Source organism: Ostrea edulis, chromosome 2, assembly GCF_947568905.1.
Source record: "Ostrea edulis chromosome 2, xbOstEdul1.1, whole genome shotgun sequence".
NCBI classification, from domain to species: Eukaryota; Metazoa; Mollusca; class Bivalvia; order Ostreida; family Ostreidae; genus Ostrea; species Ostrea edulis.
In genome coordinates this window covers 36805999-36832925 of record NC_079165.1, presented here as the reverse complement: position 1 = coordinate 36832925, position 26927 = coordinate 36805999, and the positions used below count along the sequence as shown (strand labels likewise).

The 26927-nt window shown below is 35.6% G+C and overlaps 1 protein-coding gene across 2 annotated transcripts in view; it reads left to right on the top strand.

Moving 5' to 3' along the window:
• Positions 1–26927, top strand: part of LOC125679279 (sacsin-like) — a 51776-nt gene that overhangs the window by 8752 nt on the left and 16097 nt on the right. Inside the window, exons 3-9 of one of the 2 annotated variants that reach the window (XM_056153904.1) lie at positions 3513–3577; positions 15562–15626; positions 16222–16502; positions 18134–18243; positions 21381–21488; positions 24585–24732; positions 25361–26911. In XM_056153904.1, coding sequence (XP_056009879.1) covers positions 16262–16502; positions 18134–18243; positions 21381–21488; positions 24585–24732; positions 25361–26911 — 2158 coding nt within the window. In that variant the 5' untranslated portion in view covers positions 3513–3577; positions 15562–15626; positions 16222–16261. Of the gene's footprint in view, positions 1–3322; positions 3578–15561; positions 15627–16221; positions 16503–18133; positions 18244–21380; positions 21489–24584; positions 24733–25360; positions 26912–26927 lie in introns of those variants that run through there. The other variant, XM_056153903.1, reaches the window with a different exon arrangement.

Here is a 26927-nt window from a genome sequence, read left to right as displayed (position 1 = left end):
TCGAATACCAATCAAGATTTTTAGCATATTAATCAAGATTTTCGCATATAAATATCAAGTGTATCGAATATTAATCCAACTTTTTGCACAAAAATATCAAGATTTCACACGCCATGTAATGATATACTGTTATGTGGACGTCAGAAAGAGGCATTGCAAAAATACAGGTAGAAGTATATGAAGTAGAGCTTGCGACCTGTCATAATATTAAACAAGTTCAAGGGGAGAGAAGGATCAAATGAATCACACGATTTTCTCTGTTACTTAGAGAAGAAATTCCGTCGGTGATTGTCTGTTTTTATCAAGATGTAATTTTCAATAGCTTCTATGAAGTCGTCTACGTTAAGCCCAAACTCTCGTGGATGAAGGCCGAACTCTCGGGGATGCTGGACATCATGCTGTCATGATTGTTGTTTTTATAACAAGCAGACAAATTAAATATTCATCCGCGTTTGTGTATTGAATAATTATGTCACATGATATGAAAGATAGAAATAGCGTTCATACTATTTTTCATAGCATATCTGTAATATGAGGGGAAAAACTTGTATTCAAAAGTTAATGATCGAAAAACATACTGGAGATGTGAATTGCCGAATTGCACGGGATCAGGTGCCAAGGACGAATAAGCATCCCCTGTTGACCGTTCACACCCGTCGTGAACCCTATATCTTGATGAAGTAAATGGAGTTAACAGTAGTCAAAATAAGTGTGCCAAAAACGACCTAACAATCGATATGAAACACGTCAGACAGCATTTGACCCAGCGATACATATGTAGGTTGTATTGGCAAACTAGATCGTTATAACGACGATAGAATTTGCGAAATGCTGACTTTGAACGAGACTGTTGAAACCCCTGCACCATCAACTTGTTTGTCAGTAGCCTGCTTCGATTTAAAAATTGATCATACGCAGAACAACTTTTTGCTTATCTAATCAGTTGAGAGATATTAACACCTTATGCAGGTGATAATGGAATATTTCTTTACAAATATGGGAAGTTGACGATGGAGAAGCTGTTATCATCTCGTTTATATATTCCATGAATGAATTTTTAAAAGATATATTAAAGCTTAGGGAAGCATATAATTTTTGACGTATATCCTTCAAAATATCCCCTCATTATTTTGTATCTTTGTTTTATATCAGAAATTAGTAAAGGGTAAATAAATCTTATGCAAGTACACCAGACAATTGAAGTATATAACTAAATGGCATGGCTTTTTCAAATGATAAATTTCATTGAAAGTACTTGAGGGTTTCACGTCGGCATTCGTCATGAAGCGCGTTATCCTTATGGAAAGTATGGCATGTCAAACGTTGCAATATTTGATCTTTTTCATTTGTATCGTATAATTTTCCTTTTTCATTTTGTATTCTATACTTTTGATTTGAATTGTATATTTTTCCATTTGTATTCTATATTTTCCATTTGTATTGTATAATTTTCCATTTGTATTCTATATTATCCATTTGTATTGTATAATTTTCCATTTGTATTCTACATGAAAGATGAGGATAACGAACAGTGATCAATCTCACAACTCTTATAAACAATACAAAATAGAGAGGCAAACACGGACCCCTGGATATACCAGAGGTATATTGAATAATTTGTTTATTTAGATTTTTTAACGAAGGATTCCATTAGTTAAAGTCGTTTCGAGAATTGTTCACTCATATTGAGATGTCACTAGTTGTAGGTGAAGTACCAGAAAGGTAGCACATAGGACCGTAGCAATAAGGGTTCTTTAACGTGCCAACGCCTGTCGTAACACAGGATATCTGTTTTTAAGTTCAAATCCGAAAGACCCGTGATTGCCGAGTGTTTGGCAAAGAATCAATCACTACCTATATTTATGTCTTAGGTTTGATGCGGCAATGACAGAAGCGGGGCTCGAACTTACGACCTCCCGCCCACAAACCAAACGATATATCACTGAGCTACCACGACCGCTTCCATGCAGGACTAGTTAAACACGTAGCTAGCAATAGCGAATCCAGCACCCCCCCCAATCTATTTTTTTTATAGAAATGTCCCCAAAATCGTGCACATTTTATTGTCAGAATTTAGTAGTTTCAGGTGACTTAATATCGATTTTGGTTTGTTACAACTATTCCTTGGATTAATTTAAAGTTATCGTTTATCGAATTTGATAACGTGCGAGGTGTTGAAGAGGTCAAGTTCAGGAACCATGTTTGGCAGGAATGTACCGTATTTGCTAAATGCACTGGCGTGAATCCCCTCTCCCTCAATTAATTTATCGCCTTTATGCGCCTATTGTGATTAGCACATTGAAGCTAGTCTCGTGTTTAACCACTGACTGATCTAGATAATTCTGAACGAAAGGATGCAGTAAACTGCTGGATGTATAGGGACTGTCTTAAGACCCCCTAGTGAGTCCAGGGCAAATCCTTGGTGGTGGGGTGGGGGTGCAGGGGGAGGGCAAAGTCCCCTGAAACAATTGTACGTGTTCTGACGAAATAAATCGTACGTGCATGCTTTTTCGGACATTTCTGTACAATGAAAAAAAAAGATCATTTTTGTGAACGGACGGGGTGGGGTGGGGGCCATGATTCGTCATTGCTACATCTAGCTACATGTATGTTCAACTAGTCCTATATGGAACTGGTCGCGGTAGTTCAGTGATATATCCTTTGGTACGTAACCGTGAGGTTGCATGTTCGTGTTCTACTCGTGTCATGGCTGCATCAAACCTTAGACGTAACTATAGCTAATACTAATCACGGATCTTTCGGATAATGTGACCTTAAAAGCAGACATCCCGTGTTGCGACAGGCATTGACACGTTAAAGAACCCCCACTGCTACGGCAATCTCCGCTGAGCATGGTACGTCTCTTTGTGGTAATTTACCTACAACTGGTGACGGCTAAATATAAGTGAAAATTTTTCGAAGGGACCTAAAGTAATAAAATCCTTCGTAACAAATCAAAATAAACAGTCCCTCTGATACAATACAAATTATACAATGCAAACGAAAAATTATATAATACAAATGGAAAATATAGAATACACATGAAAAATTATATAATATTGATAGAAAATATAGAATACAAATTTTAAAAAAATACAATGCATATGGAAATTATACAATGCAAATGAAATATTATACAATACAAATGGAAAATATACAATACAAATGGAAACAAATCAAATATTGCAACGTTTGTCATGTCATAGAAAAGTATACTAGTGTCTGACGCTCCAGAGACCTGAAGGATAACCCTTTACCTATTTATGGAGGTTTCCAAAAACGATTCAATTAATGACTACAAAATTGATACCCATGTATGAAATTGATTCATGATGAATCCAATTGACTTCTTGTGTAAGACTTCCTTACAAGTAAGGATTTCTGCCTTCTTTTTAAAAATCTATGCGTACATGTGTGTATGAGGTATGTTTTGTTTCACTTTTGCTTCTGCGAAAAGGAAGCGTAGCCCGTGCGCATGAGTTCTCAGCTTATTTGTCATTCATTGATTTTAGTCACAACGTCGAGGAAATGAACAACAGTTAACAGAGAATGGGATAGACTGTGGACAATTTCAGAGGTAAAATAAAAAAGAGAGGGTCTATAGAATATTAGTAACAACGGTTTATATCCGTAGTCATTGTTTCGTTCTATGATTGACTGCATCTCATGAATCAATCTCTACCCAGAGTTATCGTTCCCGCTACGCTCCACTAATAGCGTTGTTGTAGCGCAGCGTAATGCGCCCTCTGGTGAGAGATTGCTCATGAATAGTTATAAAGGAGTAAACGGAAGTTGTGATCTCATTTTCGGTAAGGTGGTCCATTACACAATAATGGCTCGCATTGACCAGGACCTGATGACAGCTGTATGATGCACGATGACACCATCGTAAAAGTCATACAAGTTCTCAATCATTTTATATAATTTGTGATTACTTTGTTTTGTTTTTTGTTTTGGAATAATGAAAAAGGTGGTTTTATTTGCAAATAACAGACTTCAAAATCCTAACTTCGCTTTGATGTAACAGGTCGAGAGCACTTCCAATACGATATATTCTCGCAAAAACGCGATTGCCCCTCTTAGGCGAGAGTAATTATATCCTATACAAACGAAAAAGACACCCGTTGAGTACATGTCTTCATGTCTCACGTGAAAATAGGAAAAAGTGCTAATGTGTCTGATATTTTTGCAAATATATAAATCAAAGGAAACACACTCACGATGTGCATTGGATTTCAGCCTCCTTCCCTCTTACGTAACAACGTTGATAAGAAACTTAGTGACTGGGTTCAGAATCTTTGCTGTATCTATTTATAGATTTCCTTGTCAGCATTGCCTGCATACTAGTTTTAGATGCAGACAAACTGAGTCCAGTGTTTCTTTGTATACCAGAGTGAATTATGTATCAGATATGTCAACTTGTGCAAAAATGGTGCAACAAAACACCGTTGTCATGGAATTTGCAATACTAACTCTCGTTATTAGACTTGCTCAAGTCTCTATGTTTAATAATCAGTGCTCTCTTTAATACTTTTAATAATGCCAAACATAGAGACTTGTAAACCCTGCAAAATCACCGACCAGAATACAGTCGGTAAAGGGATCATATTACAATGCTGCAGTGTGGTGCTGCAGAATCGCTGATAAGTTGACAGGTGATGTATGGGTATGGGAATTTCCAAAATGTTACAAAGTTGAACAATTAACTAAAGCTTCTCTGAATTAAGACGAACACGGAAATATTTAACCTTCTAAGGCCATATCATATGGATTAAATCAGTTGTCTATAAGTGATTTAAAATTCAACCAGAATATAATCTCTTAGATGTTCCATGTCCATAGGATTCCAATATATTTCCTATTGTTTGCTTATAGTTTGTTTTAAGTTTCAAAACACTTTCATTCACCTCATTGACTTCTCTTGCACACTTACGACAAACTTTATCAGTATGGGTGTCTGGATTTATGTAAATGTGCAATTATCACTCAATTAACACACAATATTCTGTCTTGGATGATCCTTGATATAACTTTGGAAAATTCACCATTTTTGTACATTCCTTTCTGCTTTTCCTAATTATGCAATTAGTTTTATACTGCATCAGTAAACTTAAAGAAGGCCTTAAAATAATAAAAACAATAATCACTATAATAATTTTGGCTCCACCATGAAACCAAAGTCTTACCTCCTAGAATCATGAAATTTACAATTTTGGTAGAGGCCTTCCTGCTCTATATCACTAAGCATTTAATTTTCCATGAACGATATTCGGTTGTATGGAAGATTTTGAGACATTTTTTCGACCTTTGACAATTTTTGCCCTGCCCTACGGCCCCAGCGGTGCAGGAGTCCCGAAATTTACAATTTATATCTGCCTTGTCCCGAAGATGCTTCATACCAAATTTTAGAGGAATTAGAACAATAGTTATCAAGAACTTAAAACAGTTCTATTTTTCACACATTTAATAAATGACCATTTTGGCCCCACTCTGATATCAAAACCCCTACCCCCTGAGATCATCAAATTTACAATTTTGGTAAAGGACTACCTGTTCTTTTTAAATATCCATTTAGTTTCAATTTAGTATCAATAGCACTAAAGAAGATGCTATTTAAGTGTTTTACACATAAACACTGTATAAATGTGCCAAGTTTGGCCCTGCCCTGGGGTCAGAACCTCTATCCCAGGGATAATGAAATGTTACAATTTTGGTAGAGTCATTCCTGTTCTACATCATCATGCATTTACTTTTTCTTACACGTGTGGTTCTAGAGAAGAAGGTTTTGAACATTGGCCAATTTTGGGGAGTTTTTGCTCTGCCCTAAGACCCCAGGGGTGTAGGAGTCCTGAAAATTACAAGACATGTCCCTCTTGTCCCAAGAATGCTTCATACCAAATTTGAAAAGAATTGGAATGGTAGTTATCAAGAATTATTAACGCATGATGGACGCAGACCAATTGCAATAGGTCACCTGAATTTACTAAGGTGACCTAATGGTCACATGGATTTAATAAGGTGACTTAATAAAACTGAAAAACTTCCTCAGTGTAGAAACTGCCATGTGAATTCATCACTAGGAATGCAACAGCTAAACTAAAACATTTTGATTTGGGGAAAGGTCATAAAACACCCTACAGAGGGATACATGATGACAGATTTAATTAGGAGGCTGATAAGCCCTGTGCAGGGTTTACAAGTCTCTATGTTTGGTGACATTAAGTATAATAGAGAGCAGATATTTAGACTTCTGAAATACAGTAAAATTTTGACAAAACGATAAAGTAATAAAAACAACATAGAGACTTGAGCAAGTCTATCTCGTTATGTATACAAGGAACATCTGCAAGGTGTAGATTTTATTATAATTTTACAGAAAACATTACCCGAATCATTGGACCAGTATATTTTATATTTGTTCTTGATTTCCTTGTTAATTTTCAAGATACAATCGTAAAATAAAAATACAATTATGCACACAAGGAACGTAAGCAAAGTGTAGATTTTATCATAATTTTACAGAAAACATTTACACGTATCAATGGACAAGTATTTTCCCAACTTCTATTTGTTATTGGTTGCCTTGTTAATTTTGAAGATCCAATTGTAAAATAAATATTTGTAAAGTTATTTAGATCATTTGATTATTTTTTGCAGCTATCGGTAATATCGCATGAGCAAAATAACAAGGAGAACATGGGGTTCACATCTAGTTTATTCATCACAATTTCTATTCATTATTTCTACTGTGATAATTCAAATGGATCCAGTCTTCTTGGAATTCTTAGCTCAAAATATTCAGGACATAATCTTACATGAAGAAATTTCACAAGTTTAATTCAGCTAAGGATTCCCGAAAGTTTGGATGTATGCAAGTCATCAACATCCTCAAAGGAATGATTGTACAGGTCACACTTTCATTGATGCAATGAGGAAGATGCCCTTCATTCAAATATCCTGGTACATTAGTAGATAGAAGAATTTTTCAACCCACAACTTGGGGATTTTGGGGTTGCTTGAACAAAAACATGTATCCTGCAAGGTTGATGCTTTCAGGTCTAATGCTTTCATTTCGATCCATGTCCAGCATCAACACTAGCATTTATATCAGTTTTTCCTGATGATATGCACTTTTTCACTCTGGGAAATGATACAAAAGTTGATAATTTTATTATTTATTGACATTTTCATATAGTGTATGAAAAAAGTCAATAAATAATCATTTGATTGAACAAACTCAACTCAAATTGGATATTGTCATAAAACAATGTGATAGAGCTGGGGTTAAAGATTATACATGTAAATAAAACGCACTGTGTATTTTACCTCTGAACTAGATCATTTCCATAAATGTTAACTACTCAAAGTAGCCATTTCCTTATTTGAACAACATAATTATGTTCAACTTTGAAATAAATGAATTTGACTCCTGGAACATCATATTCTGTTAATTTGACTGTCTGAAATTTACTAGTGCTCCCAGTGTACAAAATAGTATTTGTCCGCATCATCCCGGTATCTGAGATAAGGGCACAACCCCAGGCATGTGCATCTGATAAAGTGACGTGGGGTTAAGAGATTCTTAACCCGTGCCATTTGATTGAGTGGATCGAAGACTTGTTAAGCAAATATTCAATACAACGAGTGATCGTTCATGAACAGTTCAAAAGGGAAAAAACCCAGGCACATTAGCATACAGGAATATGAGAGAAGCAGGTCCATTGTAAATCAAATGCTACGAGACATGTTAGACGGCCAAAAATGGTGTTTTAAAACATACGAGGTTGATGCACAGCTCGTTAGAAATCTTGGGTTTTGATGGCGTTCACTTGTCTTCTTTAGGCGCAAGGCAGTTTTGTCGCAGTTTGAGACTGGCGTTGAGGCACGCTTTATGGTATTTTGTGATTTTCTGTTAAGGCAAGATGTGGCATGATAATACAGGGAGGTATTAGGTGTTAAGTCGATGAGGTATAACACAATGCTATAATCTACTGCATGTATATTTTGGTAGATTGTGGTCATACATAATTGCCTATGTTGAGCTTAACATAGGGCTCACGGTGGGTGTGACCGGTCGCCAGGGGATGCTTACTCCTCCTAGGCACCTGATCACACCTCTGGTATATCCAGGGGCCCGTGTTTGCCCAATTCTCAATTTCGTATTTCTTATAAGAGTTTTGGGATTGACCACTGTTCAATGTCTTCACCTTTCATGTAGCATCTATAGTCTAGTCAATCTAGCAAATCACCTCAAAGTAATTGCAACAGAAACAAACTCGACGGAATTTAATAATCAAAAGCGTAATTAACAACATACAAAAAATCGGACAAAATCGGACAATGGGAAATATTTCAAATTTAGACTTAAATGTTGTAGTAAACCATCGATATTTTGTGATGTTTACGGCACGCAGTACACGTAAAGGGGAGTAACTTAACTGTGACAGTCATGGGAATAAAGTTATACACGACGATCTAAAGTGCATGTAATAAAAAACGCGATTAAACAGCTTAACAGTTGTATTAAAAAGGTGATTTTAAGACCTTCTATATACATACAATATTGTTCAACATCTCATATTCTTTGCCGACTTCCATTCCCGGGGAACTTTCGCGAATAAAGCTTCAAAAATATTTTGTTTGACCCTCTACTGAATTAATTTTAATTATAAAACACAATATTTACTTTAGAAGTTATGAATAATCAATTATAAATGAAATCTTAAAGAATTAGTGTCAATTTACAAGGGGGAATTACGGTTGTTAAAAAAGAAAGTATGGAAAGCCATTCGGGTTAAAAGTTTCAGTTATTTTGTATCTTCATCATTTGAGCAAGCGTTTTGTATTAAAAACTTTTATAAAACTAAGTAAGTAAAGTATTTTTGCTTTTCTTTTTCAAATTCAGGTTTAGGGAGTCATTCATGGGTAATAATAATGATAATAAAACATTGATAATATAAATAATTAAAATCAATGTAAGTAAACACTTGCGCATAGTATCATGATTTGATGTAAAATCGAGTAGTTGCTCTTTCTAATTAGTCTTGGGCTCACGACCTGCGGAACCACATCTCCTAACAGCATGCGAACAGCGCGCTAGACCGCCTGGCCATCTATTCAAGACAAAACTTGTTTTCGATGACGATGGAATTCTCGCCACGTTGGCACACGATCATTGAGAATGGAAATGGGATAGTTATTTATCGTAAATTTTAGTGGATCATACAAAATGCACATTGTGTTTGAAATGTCTATATATAAAGCACAGAAATAGCAACGAACTCTGAAATAAACATAACTGCCCTAAGGGACGAAATCAATGTCGGATGAAAATTTAAATTCAATTAGTTAGGGGGAGGGGAATAAAAACTCCCGCAAGTTTCTGTCATCCGACATCGATTACACTTTAGTAGAAAAAGGAAAAAGACAAGCGACTGTTGAATACCACATAATATCTAAAACATATTAATGAACATTTAATAGATTTAATGTACACTTTCATTTGTGAATAAATAGTAGAAAAGGTATACAGAGTGTTATATATAAATAATAATCGTACGTTTCTTTTCTTGTTATTCGATTAGTTTCAACATTTGTCATATTAAGTTTTAAAGGGGGGGGGGGGTTCTTGGTGAAAACTATGTGAACTTAGTTTTTTGTGAGACATTGAATTTTTTATCTTGCCCCTAACTGAAGAATATCGTTAAAACCAGACGTCTTTTTAGGAAACGAAGTTTCTCAATCCTTGCCCTTTCTACATGCATTCACAGGATGCGACACAACGTCAAGAATGTTCGGCATCGGAACAGGTCCTGTATAGTCAAAATGTAGACAAATCGCGAAAAAATTCTGTATATGATTAGTTTTTAAATGGAGGCAGGCTACTGACAAACAAGTTGATGGTGAAGGGGTTTCAACTGTTTCGTTTAAAGTCAGCATTTCGTGAATTATATGGTCGTTATAGCAATCTACTTTGCCAATACAACCTATCATTGGGTCAAATATGTCTGACTTGTTTCATATAGACTGTTAGGCCGTTTTTGGCACAATGATATTGAATAAGGGTAACTCCGTTTGCCTTATTAAGATATAGAGCTCACGGCGGGTGTGACCGGTCAACAGGGGGTGCTTACTCCTTATAGACCATAGGCACCTGATCCCACTTCTGGTATATCCAGGGGTCCGTGTTTGCCCACCTCTCTATTTTGTATTGCTTATAGGAGTTACGAGATGGATCACTGTTCGTTATCTTCACCTTCCTATATGAGGATTTCACAGAGAAAAAGATATATTCTGGTGTCGATGTCATATCGACTTTGTACGATGGAATACCATAGAGACACTTATAGGAGATTTGCTTTGTGAAGTATTGTCTAACACAATATCATTTTTATAAGTTCAGTCACTGCCACTAACTACTAACTACAGCTGCAGAAAAGGAGCACTGCAAGAATTTTTTAAGTCATAGAGTGGACTAAAGAAATGATTAATTTCGATCCTTCGAATTGGGGCTTATCACTGCTTTCAGCAATTCTTGTATCCGTTAAAACTAAATTACAAGTCGCGCCAGATAAGCTTTTGAACGTTTTTCGCTGTAAATGCAAGGCAAATTATGACACTAGCCGTTGTACTTGTAAAAAACATGGACTGAACTGTACTGCAATTACTCAAATGATCACTCATATAATTATCAGGCACGTAGCAATAATGGCTCTACACCTTTTATCATTACATGCAAAGTTGATAAATTTTTACGTACAAAGGTCGATTTTTAGACAGATTAGTTGCCCTCCCTCCTCTTTTTTTTTTTTAAAAATAGCATTGTCGTGAACTGTACACAGTGGAAGTGTAAAATTGAACTGAGAGAACAACCTTAGCCGTCCCCCCTCCCCCCCCCCCCCACCACCACCACACACACCATCAAGGATTTTTATAACTTTGGATTAAAATTTACTTGTCAATTTTCAGGTAATATTGTGAAATTATCTTTACACCCCCCCCCCTTTTTTTTTACGATGCTGCGTGCCTGATTCATTTTGCTTTTAATTCTATGTGTCCATTGTTTTTAAAACAGATTACTCCTGAAATTCTCTGTATTAATTGCACAATAATTTGGATAGAACTAAACATCAAAAACGGCTATAACCCCCCCCCCCCCCCCACCCCCCCCCCCCTTTCCCAAACTCTAGAACTTGACGAAGTGCACGTATTAAAGATTTCCTTATAAAATCGAAGAAACTGAACCTTGTTTCGTCATAGATGTAGTACAAACTGTTAAAACTCAGCTTAATAAAGAATTTGGTAACGTAAGCTTTACTATACACTGTTTGTTTTAAAATACTACATGCATTTATGTGAAACATGGGACCGGAATGGTAAGCGCGCCTCCAACTTCCGATTTAAGGGGAGTAACTGCAAAAATGTAGGTCATCTTTTACAGACCATTTTTGAAGGGACACTTGTTTTGTGTTAACAGTTTATTTTAATGTATAAATCTTCATGTGGTAACTCATATATGCCTAATGGACAGGAAAAAGTATTTTCTTCCAAAATCCAGTTTGTAACGATTTTTGTTGGAAAATGAAGATTTCAGCCCAAAATTCGGCAAGGGAAAATAAATTTTGGTGCAGAAAAGTTTAGTTGTGGATTTGGACGTTTTATTCTTAAATTTATATGATCATTGTCATATCTTCTATAAAACAGTCATTTCCTATCATTTCCAGTTTTTCACTATTTTTGTTTTAGAAAAGGGTAGGTTTTCCTACCTAAAATGGTATTTTTCATATATATTGCCAATAATCTACATGTATATATCTTACTTGTTGAGCAGTTTTTAAAATAAATCCTAACTTCAATTTTTTATTGGTATACTCAAATGTATAACAAAATGTGGGTTTTCTTCTTACAATTTCAACCTTTAACAATTATATTCAAAAAAGCAAGATTTTACCCAAAAATTACAGTCAAGGAAAGAATATATTCTGCTGTAAAAAAATTAATCGAACATTTCCAGGTTGAAATTTGAGATATGAAACTTATTTTTACTGTATGTTACATAAAATGGACATTTTCTTCAATTTCCAGTTTTTAGCGATTTTCATGAAAAAACACATCCTTTTACCCCAAAATTCCAATTTTCCCATGGAAATACAAAAGCCGATTTTTAATATGTTGTTTGCATGTTTTTTCTTGCATTAATAATCAAAATTTCATTTCTGTTGCAATTAGTTTGAGGTTTTGCTCATTTTTGAGCTAGATTGACTAAACTACTATTGATATGCTATACATAGAATAATACCAATGCAATTAAGGTTTTAGTACGATTGAAAGGTGATGCAAGTGACATTGAAAGGATTACCGAAGAAGTAACAAACTCGGTTTTATAAGAACTAAGAAAAGCCGTTGTGCTGAAGAACTCTTATGAGTCTACAGATGTAGATCAAGATGTAGGCATGGCACAATGAACAACGCTGCATACAGACAAAATAAATACAGACGTGGTATTCTCTGCACCCCAAGTGTCAACAACAGCGGCCAAAGATACTACAACAGGACCAGTGTTGGATGCAGTCAGTTGTAAAATACTTGCTTATTTCAATGGGTAGTTTCGAGGGATGATTAATTCATTCCTCTACACGACTTGTGGTGACCTGCTGCCAATTAGATTATACACGTAGTTTACAAACTAGATTATAGATGTATTTTACATGTAGTTTACAAACTAGATTATAGATGTATTTTACATGTAGTTTACAAACTAGATTATAGATGTATTTTACATGTAGTTTACAAATTAGATTATAGATGTATTTTACATGTAGTGTTTTCTTTGCTACTTTGTATGTTCTCATTTAACTATCATGTATATTGTATTGTCTATTGTTTATTGACAGAAAGATGTTTTTCACTTTTTATGTTGGTATCTTTCAACATGTGAACTGTTCTTCCTGACAATCTTACATGTGGTAAACTGTCTCATAATTATTTGTTAAAACAATAGATAAGACTTAACTGTAATTGTCTTTTCCTGACAGATCGTTTCTTGTCAAATTTCTGACAATTTCGTCAACTTCCCACATTTATGTAGCAATATTCCATTATCACCTGCATATGGTGTTTATATATCTCAACTGATTCGATATGCAAGAGCTTGTTCTGGGTATAGTCATTTTTTAAATCGAGGTAAGCTACTGACAAACAAGTTGATGGTACAGGGATTTCAACAGTCTCGATTGAAGTCAGCATTTCGCAAATTCTATGGTCGTTATAGCGATCTAGTTCGTCAATACAACCTCGCATTGGGTCAAATGCTGTCTGAAGTGTTTCATACCGATTGTTAAGCCGTTCTTGGCACACTGATTTTGACTGCGGATAACTCCGTTTACCTGATCGGGATATGGGGCTCACGGCGGGTGTGACCGATCGAGGGGGGATGCTTACTCCTCCTAGGCACCTGATCCCACCTCTGGTGTATCCAGGGGTCCGTGTTTGCCCAACTATCTATTTTGTATTGCTTGTAGGAGTTATGAGATTGATCACTGTTCGTTATCTTCACCTTGCATTGATAAATTGTATGATTCAAAACGGTGTGAGGAAGTTTCTTAATGTGGCTCTATAAATTCAGTGAAATTCATATATGACATGGAAAATCTTTCAAATCTTAGTTCTGATGTGAAAATTGCGACCTTGCGAGTTTTAGAACTGTGATCGGTGAATCTAAATGTAAATACATTCCTTGATATTTAATGTTTCCTTGATTTTCGTCTACCTGTGTAATTAAGTAATTAAAACTTTATACATTCTCGATTTCTTCAGAGCCGCGGGAGCCATTTCAACCAAACTTCGCATAAAGCACATTGGTTGAAAGGCATTTAAGTTTCTTACGATGAAGGATCAGCCCCCTCTCCCCTCCTTCAAAGGGGAGATTCTGAAAATGCAAATACAGGATAGGGTAACTTTAAAAAATTCTCAAGAACCACTGGATCATAACAATTGAAATTGGCGTGAAAGATTCTTGACATATTGCAGATTCTCGGGGTTTTTTGTTTTGGTTTGTTTTTAAATCATAGCCCCTGGGGGAGGGGGAGAGCACAATAGGGGATCAAAGTTCTACGTTCGAATATAAAAGGATTATCTTTAAAAATCCTTTCAAGAACCCCTGGGTCAGAGAAGTTTGAATTTATATAAAAGCGTCTTGCATAGTGCAGATTCAAGTTTATTAAAAATCACAGTCCATGGGGAGGAGGAAGCCACAATAGAGGACCAAAGTTTTACATGTGAATATGTAGGAGAAATATTTAAAACTCTTTTCAAAAACCACAGGGCCAGAAATGTGGAAATATTCATGAAAGCTTCCTGATACAGAGTTGATTCAAGTTTGTGCAAATTATGCTCTCCCATGGATAGGATGAGGCCACAATAAAGGATCAACGTTTTTCAAGAATTACTGGGTCGGACGAGTGGAAATTGACATGAAAGCTTCATGACAAAGGGTAGATTCAAAGCTGTTCAAAGCATAGTCCCCGAAGGTGGGATTGGGTCACAATAAGGGATTAAGTTTCATATGCTGATATACATATAGGAAATATTTCTAGATCTTAAACTATTTAGGATAGGATTTTCATATTTTTCAAAATGCATTTTATTCGGCAAGACCTTTCATGTGATACAATGATGTGTAATCTTGTGACCTTGACTGGAAAGTTCGACCTACTTTTAATAAACATCTGACCTATTCAATATGTTCTGGTCTGTTTAAGGTAGATCCTTCATATCTTGGCAACACCTTTCATTTCATATCATGTACTTTGACCTTGTGACCTTAAACTAGGAGTTTGACCTACTCTGAAGAAAATAACAACTAGTAAGTATGTCCGGAACAATTTTATAAAGAGCTTTCATATTTTTTATTGCAAGACCTTGTGATTCAATTTTGTTTGTTTTCTTTTTACCATGACCTACTTTTAAAAAACACTGACCTATTCAATATCTCCTGAAATGTTTAAGGTAGGACTTTCATATTTTGTATATAGCAAAACATTGTTATACTTTGGCGTTTAACCTTGTGACCTTGACCTGGGAGTTTGACATACATTTAGTAAACAAAAATCTGACCTATTCAATATCGCCTGAATTATATAAGGTAGAATTTTTAATGACTTTTATATGAATTATATATTTCTTATTGCAAGGTCTTTCATATCATACCATGATCTATGACCTTGGTCTTATCCACAACAGCAAGACCATTTGAGTCATATTGGTGTTCAGACATATCTGTGTTATGTGAATTCCTTTTCATTATGTTGTGATCCTGTTTAGGGCTAGGTTGGTGCCACAATATAGGCTCAAAACTTTTCATGGGAATAAAGATTGATAAAAAAAAATCTTTTGAAAATCACAACTGGACTACGGCAGGTCGAAGATGACTCAGGTGAGATATGTGGCTCATGGGCCTCTTTTAGTTTACCTGTCATTGTCCACTCAGTTACTTTGGCCTTAACTACCAAGAAATCAAATTTGGTCACCTAACAATGAGTGCAGTGGTTAGATATATTTCAGATACACATACTGCGGAGATAGAGTACACAAGATGATAAGGAAGCGAAGAGGAATAGCAGATTAAGGTGAATATCAAAGGTTTCTTAATACAACCGTTTATGTCATTTAAGTTAGATTGGTAAAGTTAGCTACATATACCAGTACTACTTAACAAAAGAAAACTTGGCTACTAGTAGGTAGCTACTTGAAGGTGGAAAGGTTAAGATTTTGTACAAGGTACTTGTACCAGCTACTTTTATTGAGAGAATTTAGTAACTACATGCAGTAGCCAGCTACTTCCAATGAGAACGCTAACTACTAGTAGCAGATTACTTTATGTGAGGAAAGCTAGCTACTAGTAGCAGATTACTTTATGTGAGGAAAACTATCTACTAGTAGCAGATTACTTTATGTGAGGAAAGCTAGATACTAGTACATGTAACCAGTACTTCAAGTGAGAAAAGTTAACAACTATTGATAAACTACAAGTAACAGACTTATCGTTACAGTAACAGTAATTCACTTATTATTTAGATAAATGTTTTGAATCCAAGGGCAGGCACGACAACTCCTGTGATCTTGTTCAACTTTAAACGTTTTGGTAACCATATGTATTAATCAAGTCTGTACTTTCATTGATCATATCCAGTATTGTCTGGTCATATTTATACTTTCTCAAAGCAGACGATATTTGAAATATAAACCCATCAGCATCGACGCCATGCCGCCCAAGAAGCGACATGGAGCTAAGAGCCGAAAAACGTCTGTCACAGGTGTTAGAACTCAAGACGGAGGTGAGCAAGAGGGGTCAACAAAGAGAAAAGATGTGGGTCAAAATCAGACCCCTATAGTTGGAAATGATGAACTCCCTGTGGTCACCAGTTTTCCACCCGAACCAATTTCTGAGGGTATCGGAGCTTCCTGGGAAGAGCAGCCTGGCTCAAGCAGGATGGGCTCAGCAGGTAACCATGTTATTAATTTTGCTGGTCACGACTCAAAAATGAGTTCTATTATGTATCAGTCAGGTGAAAATCGTATAACATCAACAGACCAATTTCATGGGGCCTATACGCTGTTTGGTGAACTGGTTCAGGTCAGTCAACGAAATACCGAATTAAGCATATTTGACCCTGTAAGAATCCATATATCTCAGACCATTAGTGTAGACTCTGAATTATGGGTCATGTATATATCAGCCCTACAGTCTGAGCCGTCAACTTAGGTAATTAGGGATACGGTCAGCAATGGGAACATTTTTCCCTTTCGTGACAATTACAGATAAAAACCACAAAGTACACAGGGACCTTACACCAAGGGCGGAGAACAGGGGCCAAAGGTTAACAAAGTTTCCAACAAAATTTCAAACCCAACAGGTATCTGATATGCCTTCAACAGAGGCTCCTGCTCTTTCAACACCTATACGTTTCCACACTGATGCTCAGTCTGTGGCGGACAACACCCACAAGCAAATTCTCTACAGTATTGGAATTCGACAAAATATGCACATCTTAGCATGTACCCCTATCAAATATGTAGATTTACGTAATCCACTTTCGTTATACCGTTTCATCAGATAAAATTCAGCTCATACACTGTTTCAAATATGGTTTTCCCCAGTATTATGCAGGCCTAAGGACACACATGGGGAAAATTAAAGTCGGTTGATTGATTGTATATTGTTTAACGTCTCACTCGAGAATTTTTCACTCATATGGAGACGTCACCAAGACCAGTGAAGGGCTTCAAATTTAGACCTTTACTCGGCGCATACGGTCATTGAGCAGTGAGGGTTCTTTAACGTGCCACACCTACTGTGACACGGGACATCCGTTTTTAAGGTCATATCCGAGGACCCGTGACATTCACACCTGATGCCGAGCATTTGGCGATGGAACTGTCACTACCTGTTTTAACGACTTAGGTCTCTTGCAGCCAGGATTCGAACCCCGGCCTTTCGCATGCTGGGCGGTCGCTCTAACCTCTAACTGAAATCGGCAAGCTAAATATTTGAAAGTGCGTTAGTGCAAATGTGTAGTAGGAAATATTTCAGAAATTTTTGATATTCAAATTTTGAGACTGTGATGCAAGAATACAGCTACATGTATATAAGACCTCAACTGTGTGCATAAAAACCTCTGCAGTAAATTGCGTGGATCTGTAGCTCCCTGGTCTGCCCCCATATATTGCCAGACAGCTTCAGATCTTAAGCTAACAGATACCGTGATTGATGAAATAAAGTTTTAGATTGAAATCCATTATTAGGCCCTACCTGCAGGAGAAAACGAATTAACTTTTTTATCGCCTTTACGCGTTGAATCTGGTTAGTGTAAAAGTTAAAACCAGCTGGTTTCCAGATTTAAAAACTCGAACTCTCGATCGATTATGGCCCATGAACTTCCAGTTTCCAAGAGTCAACTGTAAAATGTTTAGCATTCTTTATTCTCATAAGTCTATGTTTGTCCTATTCTCAATTTTGTAGTTTTTAAAGGATTTATGTTCGTTATCTTCACATTTTCATCAACCAAAAATTTAAAACATAACGAAAACATGTGCCCAGTTGATCAGCATGCATATTGATGTGGAATTTTTAAAGTTTCAGCAAGAACTTCGAAGGTGAAGTATAAGCAATTCAAAAGGACCACATTGCTGGAGGAGCTACAAAGTATACTGACTGAGTATCCGGATAATGAACAAATTATCAAGGTAATACCGTGAACACCACACAGCGTAGTACTCACCAAAGTTATGTCCAAACAAGGTAATACCGTGAACATCACACAACGTAGTACTCACAAAAGTGATGTCCAAATCACTTACATGTATCACAGTAATGCTTGATCAAGTACACCTTATACGGGTGATACCTGGCAAAATTATTATAACACCAAAATGAACACATCATCAAGGCAACAAATCACGTATCAAGGTAAAGCTTGGATAACTAACTATGCATCAAGGATGTACCCGAACCTTAATGATAAGATAATAAAAAGGCAGCTAGGTACAACTGTATACTTATCAAAGTAAAGGCTTTGTGCTTATACGTATCACAGAAATACCAGAACCATTAACTACCTAGACAATGAACAATAAATCGAGCAATTAGACGAACAATAAACTTATCAAGGGATACCCAGGCACGTAACTACAGGATTTAGTTCCACGTAGGTTAGCTAACTTTAACTGACGGTTAACTTGCTATTAATTGTTACATCTATATAGCGATAACTGAGGTTAACTGTCACTTAAACTTTACTGACTTTTGTGGAACTGGACCCTGATAAGTTATATAGTTTTATGTAATTAAACCAAGGACTGTTGTAATCTTTCATTATATAATAAAGTTTTAAATAAATCTTAGTCCCCTCTGAATTTTGTAATTTGGCCCAATAAGAAACCACGCGTACTTTTACATTATTTGCAATAGGCTATCTTCTTAGTTCATGATATACCATGTAATTAGGTTTAGAAGGTTTCAGATTCAATATTTGTTTACAAACTTTTATATGAAGTCTCTCTAACAAAGGTAATTGATTAAAACCCCATACTTCTTATCCATATCAAAACATGGGTTTCACAACTTTATCAGACACATCAAATTTACAAGCAATGTTTTCTGCATTTTCCAATGACACTGTACATAGCTCAATTGGCTTTGCCTAATAATTCTTTGATACTTAGGTTCTGTGAACAACCTTTACATGTACTACACGTGATACCCAAATATTTGAAACTATGAACTATTTTAAGACTTTAATGCTTTATCTAAAACAGTGTTGGTAGTGGAAGTATATTTACCAAAAATAACAATTTTGGACTTATTACTGTTGACCTTTAAGTGCCATGTTTTATGATATTTATGATATACATTCAATTGATTCTGAAAACCTATTAGTGTTCCTGACAATAATATTGCGTCATCTGCATACAGTAAAACTGATAATCTTAGATAAACATCGAAGTCATTTTCTAATTTGTCACATAATTTAGAAAGACCTTCAACATGATTACATGTAATGTGCATACATTCCTCTACACCATTATATATCTTTCAACTGATTCGACACGCTAGAGCTTCTTCTGTGTATGGTCAGTTTTTAAATAGAGGCAAGCTACTGACAAACAAGTTGATGTTACAGGGGTTTCAACAGTCTCGATCGAAGTAAGCATTTTGCAAATTCTATGGTCGTTATAACGATCTAGTTCGTCAATACAACCTATCATTGGGTCAAATGCTGTCTGACGTGTTTCATGCCGATTGTTAGGCCTTTCTTGGCACACTGATTTTGACTACAGATAACTCCGTTTACCTGATCAATATATAGGGCTCACGGCGGGTGTGACCGATCGAGAGGGGATGCTTACTCTTCCTAGGCACCTGATCCCACCTCTGGTGTGTCCAGGAGTCCGTGTTTGCCCAGCTATCTATTTTGTATTGTTTATAGGAGTTACGAGATTGGTCAGTTGTTCGTCAGCAAAAAGAAAAAGTGACTCCAACATTGCATGAAAATAATTTTCAACCATTACATGACACTTTAGATTTAATGTCATTGTACACATTTGTTATACTTTTGAAACATTTCCTATCTATGTTGTTAAAGAAAATTTTATTACTCAGGTGGCTTGTTGCAATTGATCTGCGTCTGGTGTCGTCCGTCGTGCATTAACAATTAAACAGTTTTAACTTTTTGATAACTACCATTCAAATTCTTTTTAAATTTGGTATGAAGCATCTTTTGGACAAGGGAGACAAACATTGTAAATTTCAGGACTTCTGCACACCTGGGGCCTTAGGGGCTGGGCAAAAACTAACCAAAATTGACCAATCTTTAACCATACATCTGTACGAAAATCTAAATGTATTGTGATGTAGAGGAGGAAACCATCCACCATATGTGTAAATTTCATGATCCCCGGGGTAGAACTTCTGACTCCACGGCAAGGCGAAATTTAGTATATAGAGTGTTTAGTATTTATGTGTAAAACATGTTTTAAAAAAACATATTCTTTAATGCTATTGCTACTAAATTGAAACTAAACAAGATGTTTAGAGTGAGCAGGTATAGCCTTTTACCAAAATTGTATTTCATGCTCCCAGTGGTAGGGGTTTTGGTATTAGGGTGAAACCAAAATGGTACGTGATTAAATGTCTAAAAATTGAATATTTTAACTTCTTCTCGTAGCTGAGTAGTACAAATTCAAAGTCATATTAAAGATGATTATAAGTGCGGAAATTTCTAAGTTATTGTAGCTAAGAAGGGGAGAAAATCTTTGGATCCGTGAGTCTTTTATTACTGGGTAGGAGATCTAACCACTGAGCGACGCATGCCTAAATATCAAGTCTAGTAATATTACCGTAAGATAGGGTTTAAACCTATTGTGGAAGTCATCAAAGAACTTTTCATATCAAGGAGATGAAAACGTAGGCAGAAACATACGTCGCGTATGACCTTAACAAAGATTGAACAATTGAAACAGGGTTCAAGGTGCAATGCATTAATAAACTGGACGGGTGGTAATTTCTATTTACGTACACAATGTGAAAAAAAATTGTGATGGATATGCAATGCAGTCATTTATGACACTTCATACATATTAATTGACAACAATGATTTCAAGTGCTACTGGCAAATTGATACTCTATACTGCTCAAACTCACCACAGCTCTGTTTTTGCTGAGTAAGTATCAATTAAATGAAAACCAATGTAGAGATGGAAAATGTCATTTTATTAAAAATGACAAATACATGTACGATGAAATATATTCGAAACAATGAAAACAGACCAACAGTTAGTCACACAATGCAAAATAGTATTTCAATATACTATGTTCATTTTAGGAATTAATACAAAATGCTGAAGATGCGGATGCACGTGTGGTCAAAATTGGATTTTGTCCCTCATCAAATTCAGATCATCTAATGGAACCTTACAGAGAATACTTGTCGGTATGGAGATAAATATGTATTATAAGATACCAGTAGTAATTATTTAGTCATAAATAATAAATCTTTCGGGTTTATTTTTCAAATTTTTACTTGTATTTCCTATTGTATAAATTGTTATTAATGGACTCTGAAGAAATTTTTTTGTCCAAATTATCTGATCCTATTAAGGAATGAAGTGAATTTTGATCTGTTATACGATATAATGTAACTTGGTGCAGTTTACGCTTCATAATCTGCGAAGTGTAAACTGCATCAGCTTACATTTTATCACGCCTCAGACAAAATTGTTGAAATCTGATTGGTCAGATCTTGGTCACATGACGCCGTGAAAAAAACCGTATCATGCGAGTAAAATCCGTATTGGGCGAGTAATTTTATTTATCGTCGGGTTCGACTTGCAGCCGTTTCAAAAGGAAAGACATTTGACTAAGTTGTATGATATAGACCCCCACATATACAGTTAGAGGTCTTCGACGTGATAAATTCGTTACACAGTCAGTTAGTGACCTGATACGGAAAAATACATGGTGTGAAAAGAAAACCCGTATCGGGCTCGGCTTCGCCTCGCCCGATACGGGTTTTCTTTTCACACCATGTATTTTTCCGTATCAGGTCACTAACTAACTGTGTAACTAATAATATCGTGTAACATTTGTCAAAATTAGCTTCATTCATTATAATTTAATGTAAAAAGACAAAACTACACTCTACAAGTCTTCATTTATACAAAAAGTAAACAAACACTGAGAAATAGAAATAATCACTTGCACCGCACAAGGATTCACTTAGCAACAGACTAGTGAAGCGTCGACCGAACAAACCGCCATTTTGGTTCTATGCGTAAACGGGGTATGTACATTATCAAGTAAATTTGAAAACACAAAATGGTATTTTCAACGATTCTTGATTATAGATGATATGTGTAGGCTACATACGTAGGCCCAATGTTCACTGCACAGCGCAAGATCGACTTTTTGCTGTTTGCAGTCGCTCTGACAGTAAATACTGGAAAGTTTTTTAAAAAATCTCAACCTGATATCACACAAAATATGTCATGCACCAGAAAATATTACATGATTTGTGGTAGTTTGACTTTATAAAAGCTTTAAACTAAATTATAACTTACCATAGGATACAGCATTGTCGCCAATTAATATCCGACACAGTAAAATGTAAATAATTCACAGAATGCAATCCACATTTCAGTCAATGTGACGTGACGTCAACTGGAACATTTTGTAAGAGATAACGCATTTTATGCTTTGATAGGCAGATCAAGCAGTCCCACAAGTGAAAATGTATTTTATCATGAAACAGCAAATGTTGCAAGTACTTGTTATACCATTATTTTGCAAGTGATATCGTTGTATTAGATTGTGTACCAAGTTTTTACCGTTAATATTTTTGTAGTTTACATGTAAAAAAAAAAAAAAAAATTATTTTTTTTTTTTTTTTTTTTTTTACATATATGCCTTGTTTGATATCGAAAAAAAGTCAAAGATAGGTATTTTATTGTGCACATTTTATTCCGTTGATTTTCAATTTTATAGAAGGCCTACAACGCAACGATGCTGCGATGTAATTTTCTTTTTAAAGTAGTGCCGTCTTGGGTTACCAAGGGGGCGTGTCCCCATAGCAAGTTACATTATACCATATAAACTAAAAAAATTCAGTGTGCACAGCCAATTAAATTGCGTGTTACAAATAAGAGAGAGAGAGAGAGAGAGAGAGAGAGAGAGAGAGAGAGAGAGAGAGAATGAATTAGGCGATTTCAAAAGAAATATTAACTTTTACTTTCAAAATGATTTAAATTGAGTTGATTTATCATAAAAGTAGTTTATGACAAGTTCAGTCGCTTCGCAGGAGAACTAAGGAACATAAAAGTAGTTGATAATCACATGGATAACCAGGTTCGAAGGATATGGTTTAAACTCTGTATCAACAAAAATGACCAGCGACATTTGGTATGAAAAAATCAACTTACTGTTGATTATATATGTTGCAATTTTATGCATTTTTTAATTTGTTTTATGTGAATTATAAATGCGCTTGAAATCAGTTTCTATGTCATCGCGTAATTGTATCCGATCATACATAATACATAATATTATTAAACATAAGGAATTTGAATGAGTTTACAATGCAGCAACCACTTTTACGAACTGAAGCTTTGGATGGACATTTCTCGCAAAGAATTGCAATGAAGGGGAATGATTTCATTCTAAAGCCAATGCAGGAATTTCATGACTACCTGTAGAGCAAATACCAGCATGTAAACACATTTGGAGGATGGACAAGCATAAAATATGTTTACGTGTTTCGTAAACGTAGTCCCTTTAAGAACCTTGCTAAATCGCACAAGGTTTTTTATTCTATTTCTTCATGGGAAAAGTTGTATGAAAGGTGAATATAACAAATAGTGATCAATTTCATAACTCCTTTACGTATCATCTACCCTTATGTGTTTAGTAAATCAAAAGTGATAAAAACAAAGATTAGATAGGTTACATGAGGAATATGTTTTGGTTCCAGCTGCCAATGCTTGTCACAGCATTGCATTTGTTTGTAAGGCTTATTATTACAACTGTATTTTTAACTTGGCATTCATTCCACTTTTGGCCATCGTACCTATACTCCAACTGCTACTTTTCATTCATATGTCGATTCAATATATCCCTATGAACTTGAAATAAAAGACACCACAGAGTCGTCCACTTCTGCTTCGGACTTAGATATCGCATTGAAAATAGATATTAACGGCAAACTAACAACTCAACGTTTTGATAAACGGAATGATTTCAGCTTCTCCATCGTCAATCATCCCGTTTGTCATACAGTAGAGTTGTCAGTTAATCGTTAAAAAAATATATCTTCTGATAAAATAAAATGATTGGTTATGATTACTGATGACATAATGTATAAAATAGATGCATGTACTTCACTTGTGATATAAAAAAAACTTCAACATAGATTGTTACACAACACAGACTACATTAAGTGATATCTACGAGAACACAGTCATGGCTAGACAAATTAGCAAAGTGTTAAAATTATATCATAAAGCATCATTTAACGAATAATATCTCATTATTTAAGGGCCCTGCTCTGTGCTTCTACAATGACTCAATATTTGAGGAGGAAGACTGGGAGGGAATTACAATGGTCAGAAAGAGCAACAAACAAGACAATCCACTCAAAGTTGGAAAATTTGGAATTGGGTTCAAATCTGTGTTTCATGTAACAGGTAAAGCACAGGAAGGGTACATGGGAAACCGATATCATGTTGTATATAATCGACCTTCAGTTAACAGAGGGACGTTAAACAATATACAATCAATCAACAATAGAATATGCATATCTTTGTCATATTAATTACAACATGGAAGGTCAAGATAACGAACGTCAATATCTTTTAAAATGCAACTAATGATAAATCATAAACGAAATAATAAATTATTTAATGACATTTCTGAAATATCATATCGTTGCAAAAATTCTAGCATAATCAAATGGTGCAAATTTAAGAATTCTTAAACTTATAACCCCTTCCCCCTGCGACCAGGACGGGACCACGATGTGGGTATAAAAGAAGCAGTCTTTAAGAATTTTCTTCTTACGAATCACAAACAAACAACGTGTAGACTATTGTTCGAATTCAAGTTGATTCTGAACCTTTCATAACCAAGAACCTACTAAGCGTTTTCATGCAGGTGTGAAAAGATCAATGCAAAAGGAAGAAAAAACCACAATTGATTAGAAAGATATGTGACTTGTGTACACAGACTTTATAAACTCTAAAAAGATAGACATAAAAGCATGAGATTTGTATGTTTTTACAACATAAGCTTCATAACAATATGCACATTTTTCAGATTCTGTATGTATAATCAGTGGTGAGAAGATCCTCTTTCTTGATCCATTACATGAATTCTGCCCATTCAACACTTTAGAAGAATTTACAAGTGAAGACATATGCGGTCCACGAGGGCTAGAAGCATTATACGGACTATTTGATATCAGTAAAGAAACAGTTCAAAATGGAAAATATGATGGTAGCTTCTTCTGGTTTCCTCTTCGAAAGTCTGCCTCAAGTTTATCTGACAATATTTACACACCTGAAAAAGCTGAAAATCTTTTCAACTGTTTCAAAAAAGAAATTGCCGTCGAAATTCTGTTTTTAACATCTGTTGAAGAAATACGTGTATTCAAGGTTACAGGAAACACCTTTGAAATCGACTACTCTGTATCAGTGGATGCAAGTTGCTTGGAAAAAGTTAGGATCGATAGGACACAATACAAAGAGAAGCTGAGAAAGCTAGAAGTAGAACTCTCAAGAGATGATCACGCAATTCACAAAAATCATCCTATTTTAATGAAAACTATCTTAGTGTTCAAAGTTCAGATAGAATCACGTGAATCATTTCAGAAATGGCTTGTTGTCCAGTATTTCCATGCTGGTACTATGAATGAAATGTTATCTCAGATGATAAGGAATCAGCGCTGTAAACACAGACCTTATGGTGGCATAGCGGCAAGACTTGATGCACCCATTCCATCTGGAAAAATATTTTGCTCTCTGCCACTGCCTTCTACTCATGAGAGTTCCACCGGATTGCCGGTACATGTTCATGGCTGTTTTGCATTAGACAGTAACAGGCAACATTTGAAGTGGCCATCTCATGATCAGACCGTAAGCAATTCACACTTAGAAAAAGATATGACTTGGAATGTTTTGATGGTTGAGGATGTTTTACCTATAGTGTATAAAGCATTCCTGAATTCGTGGTGGGACGATCTTAAATGCGATATGATCAACCATTTAGAAATGTTTTTTCACTACATTCCGAGGCAATCCAAGGTCAGATATCAATGGAATCGTATTTGCGAGTTAGTACAAACACATATTTTGAACTCAGAAATGCCATGTTTAAAGAAAGGAAATTGGATCAAATTACAAGATGCTTATGTTGCAATATTCAAGGATGACATACCTATGAATATGCAGCTCACTGTGATGAATTTGTTTGAGTTGTGTACCAACAAAACAATAACGCTTGAGAAAAATGGAGACCTGTATGATGAATGGTTGAAAATGGGTTTAGTTGCCCGATGTACAAGTCCAAGTGAAACAAGACGTGTTCTAAAAACGTGTAAGGTCTACGAGCAATTGTCTCCAAAAGAAAAGGCAGATTTATTGGTATATTGTTGCAGTGATGGAGATGTCGGTCTCTCAGATTTGGATGGAATAGAGCTAATTCCAGTGAGCAATGGTTGTTTTGAAAAGTTTTCTAAAGGAAAATCCCAGAACAGGTACTATCTTTGTGAAGAAAATGAACTTGAATTACTGGTCGGTATGGAAACCTGTCTTGTCCAATATTACAGCACGGAAGTTGGAGATGTTTTGAAATCATTAGCATCATCAGGTAAGAGCACAATCAA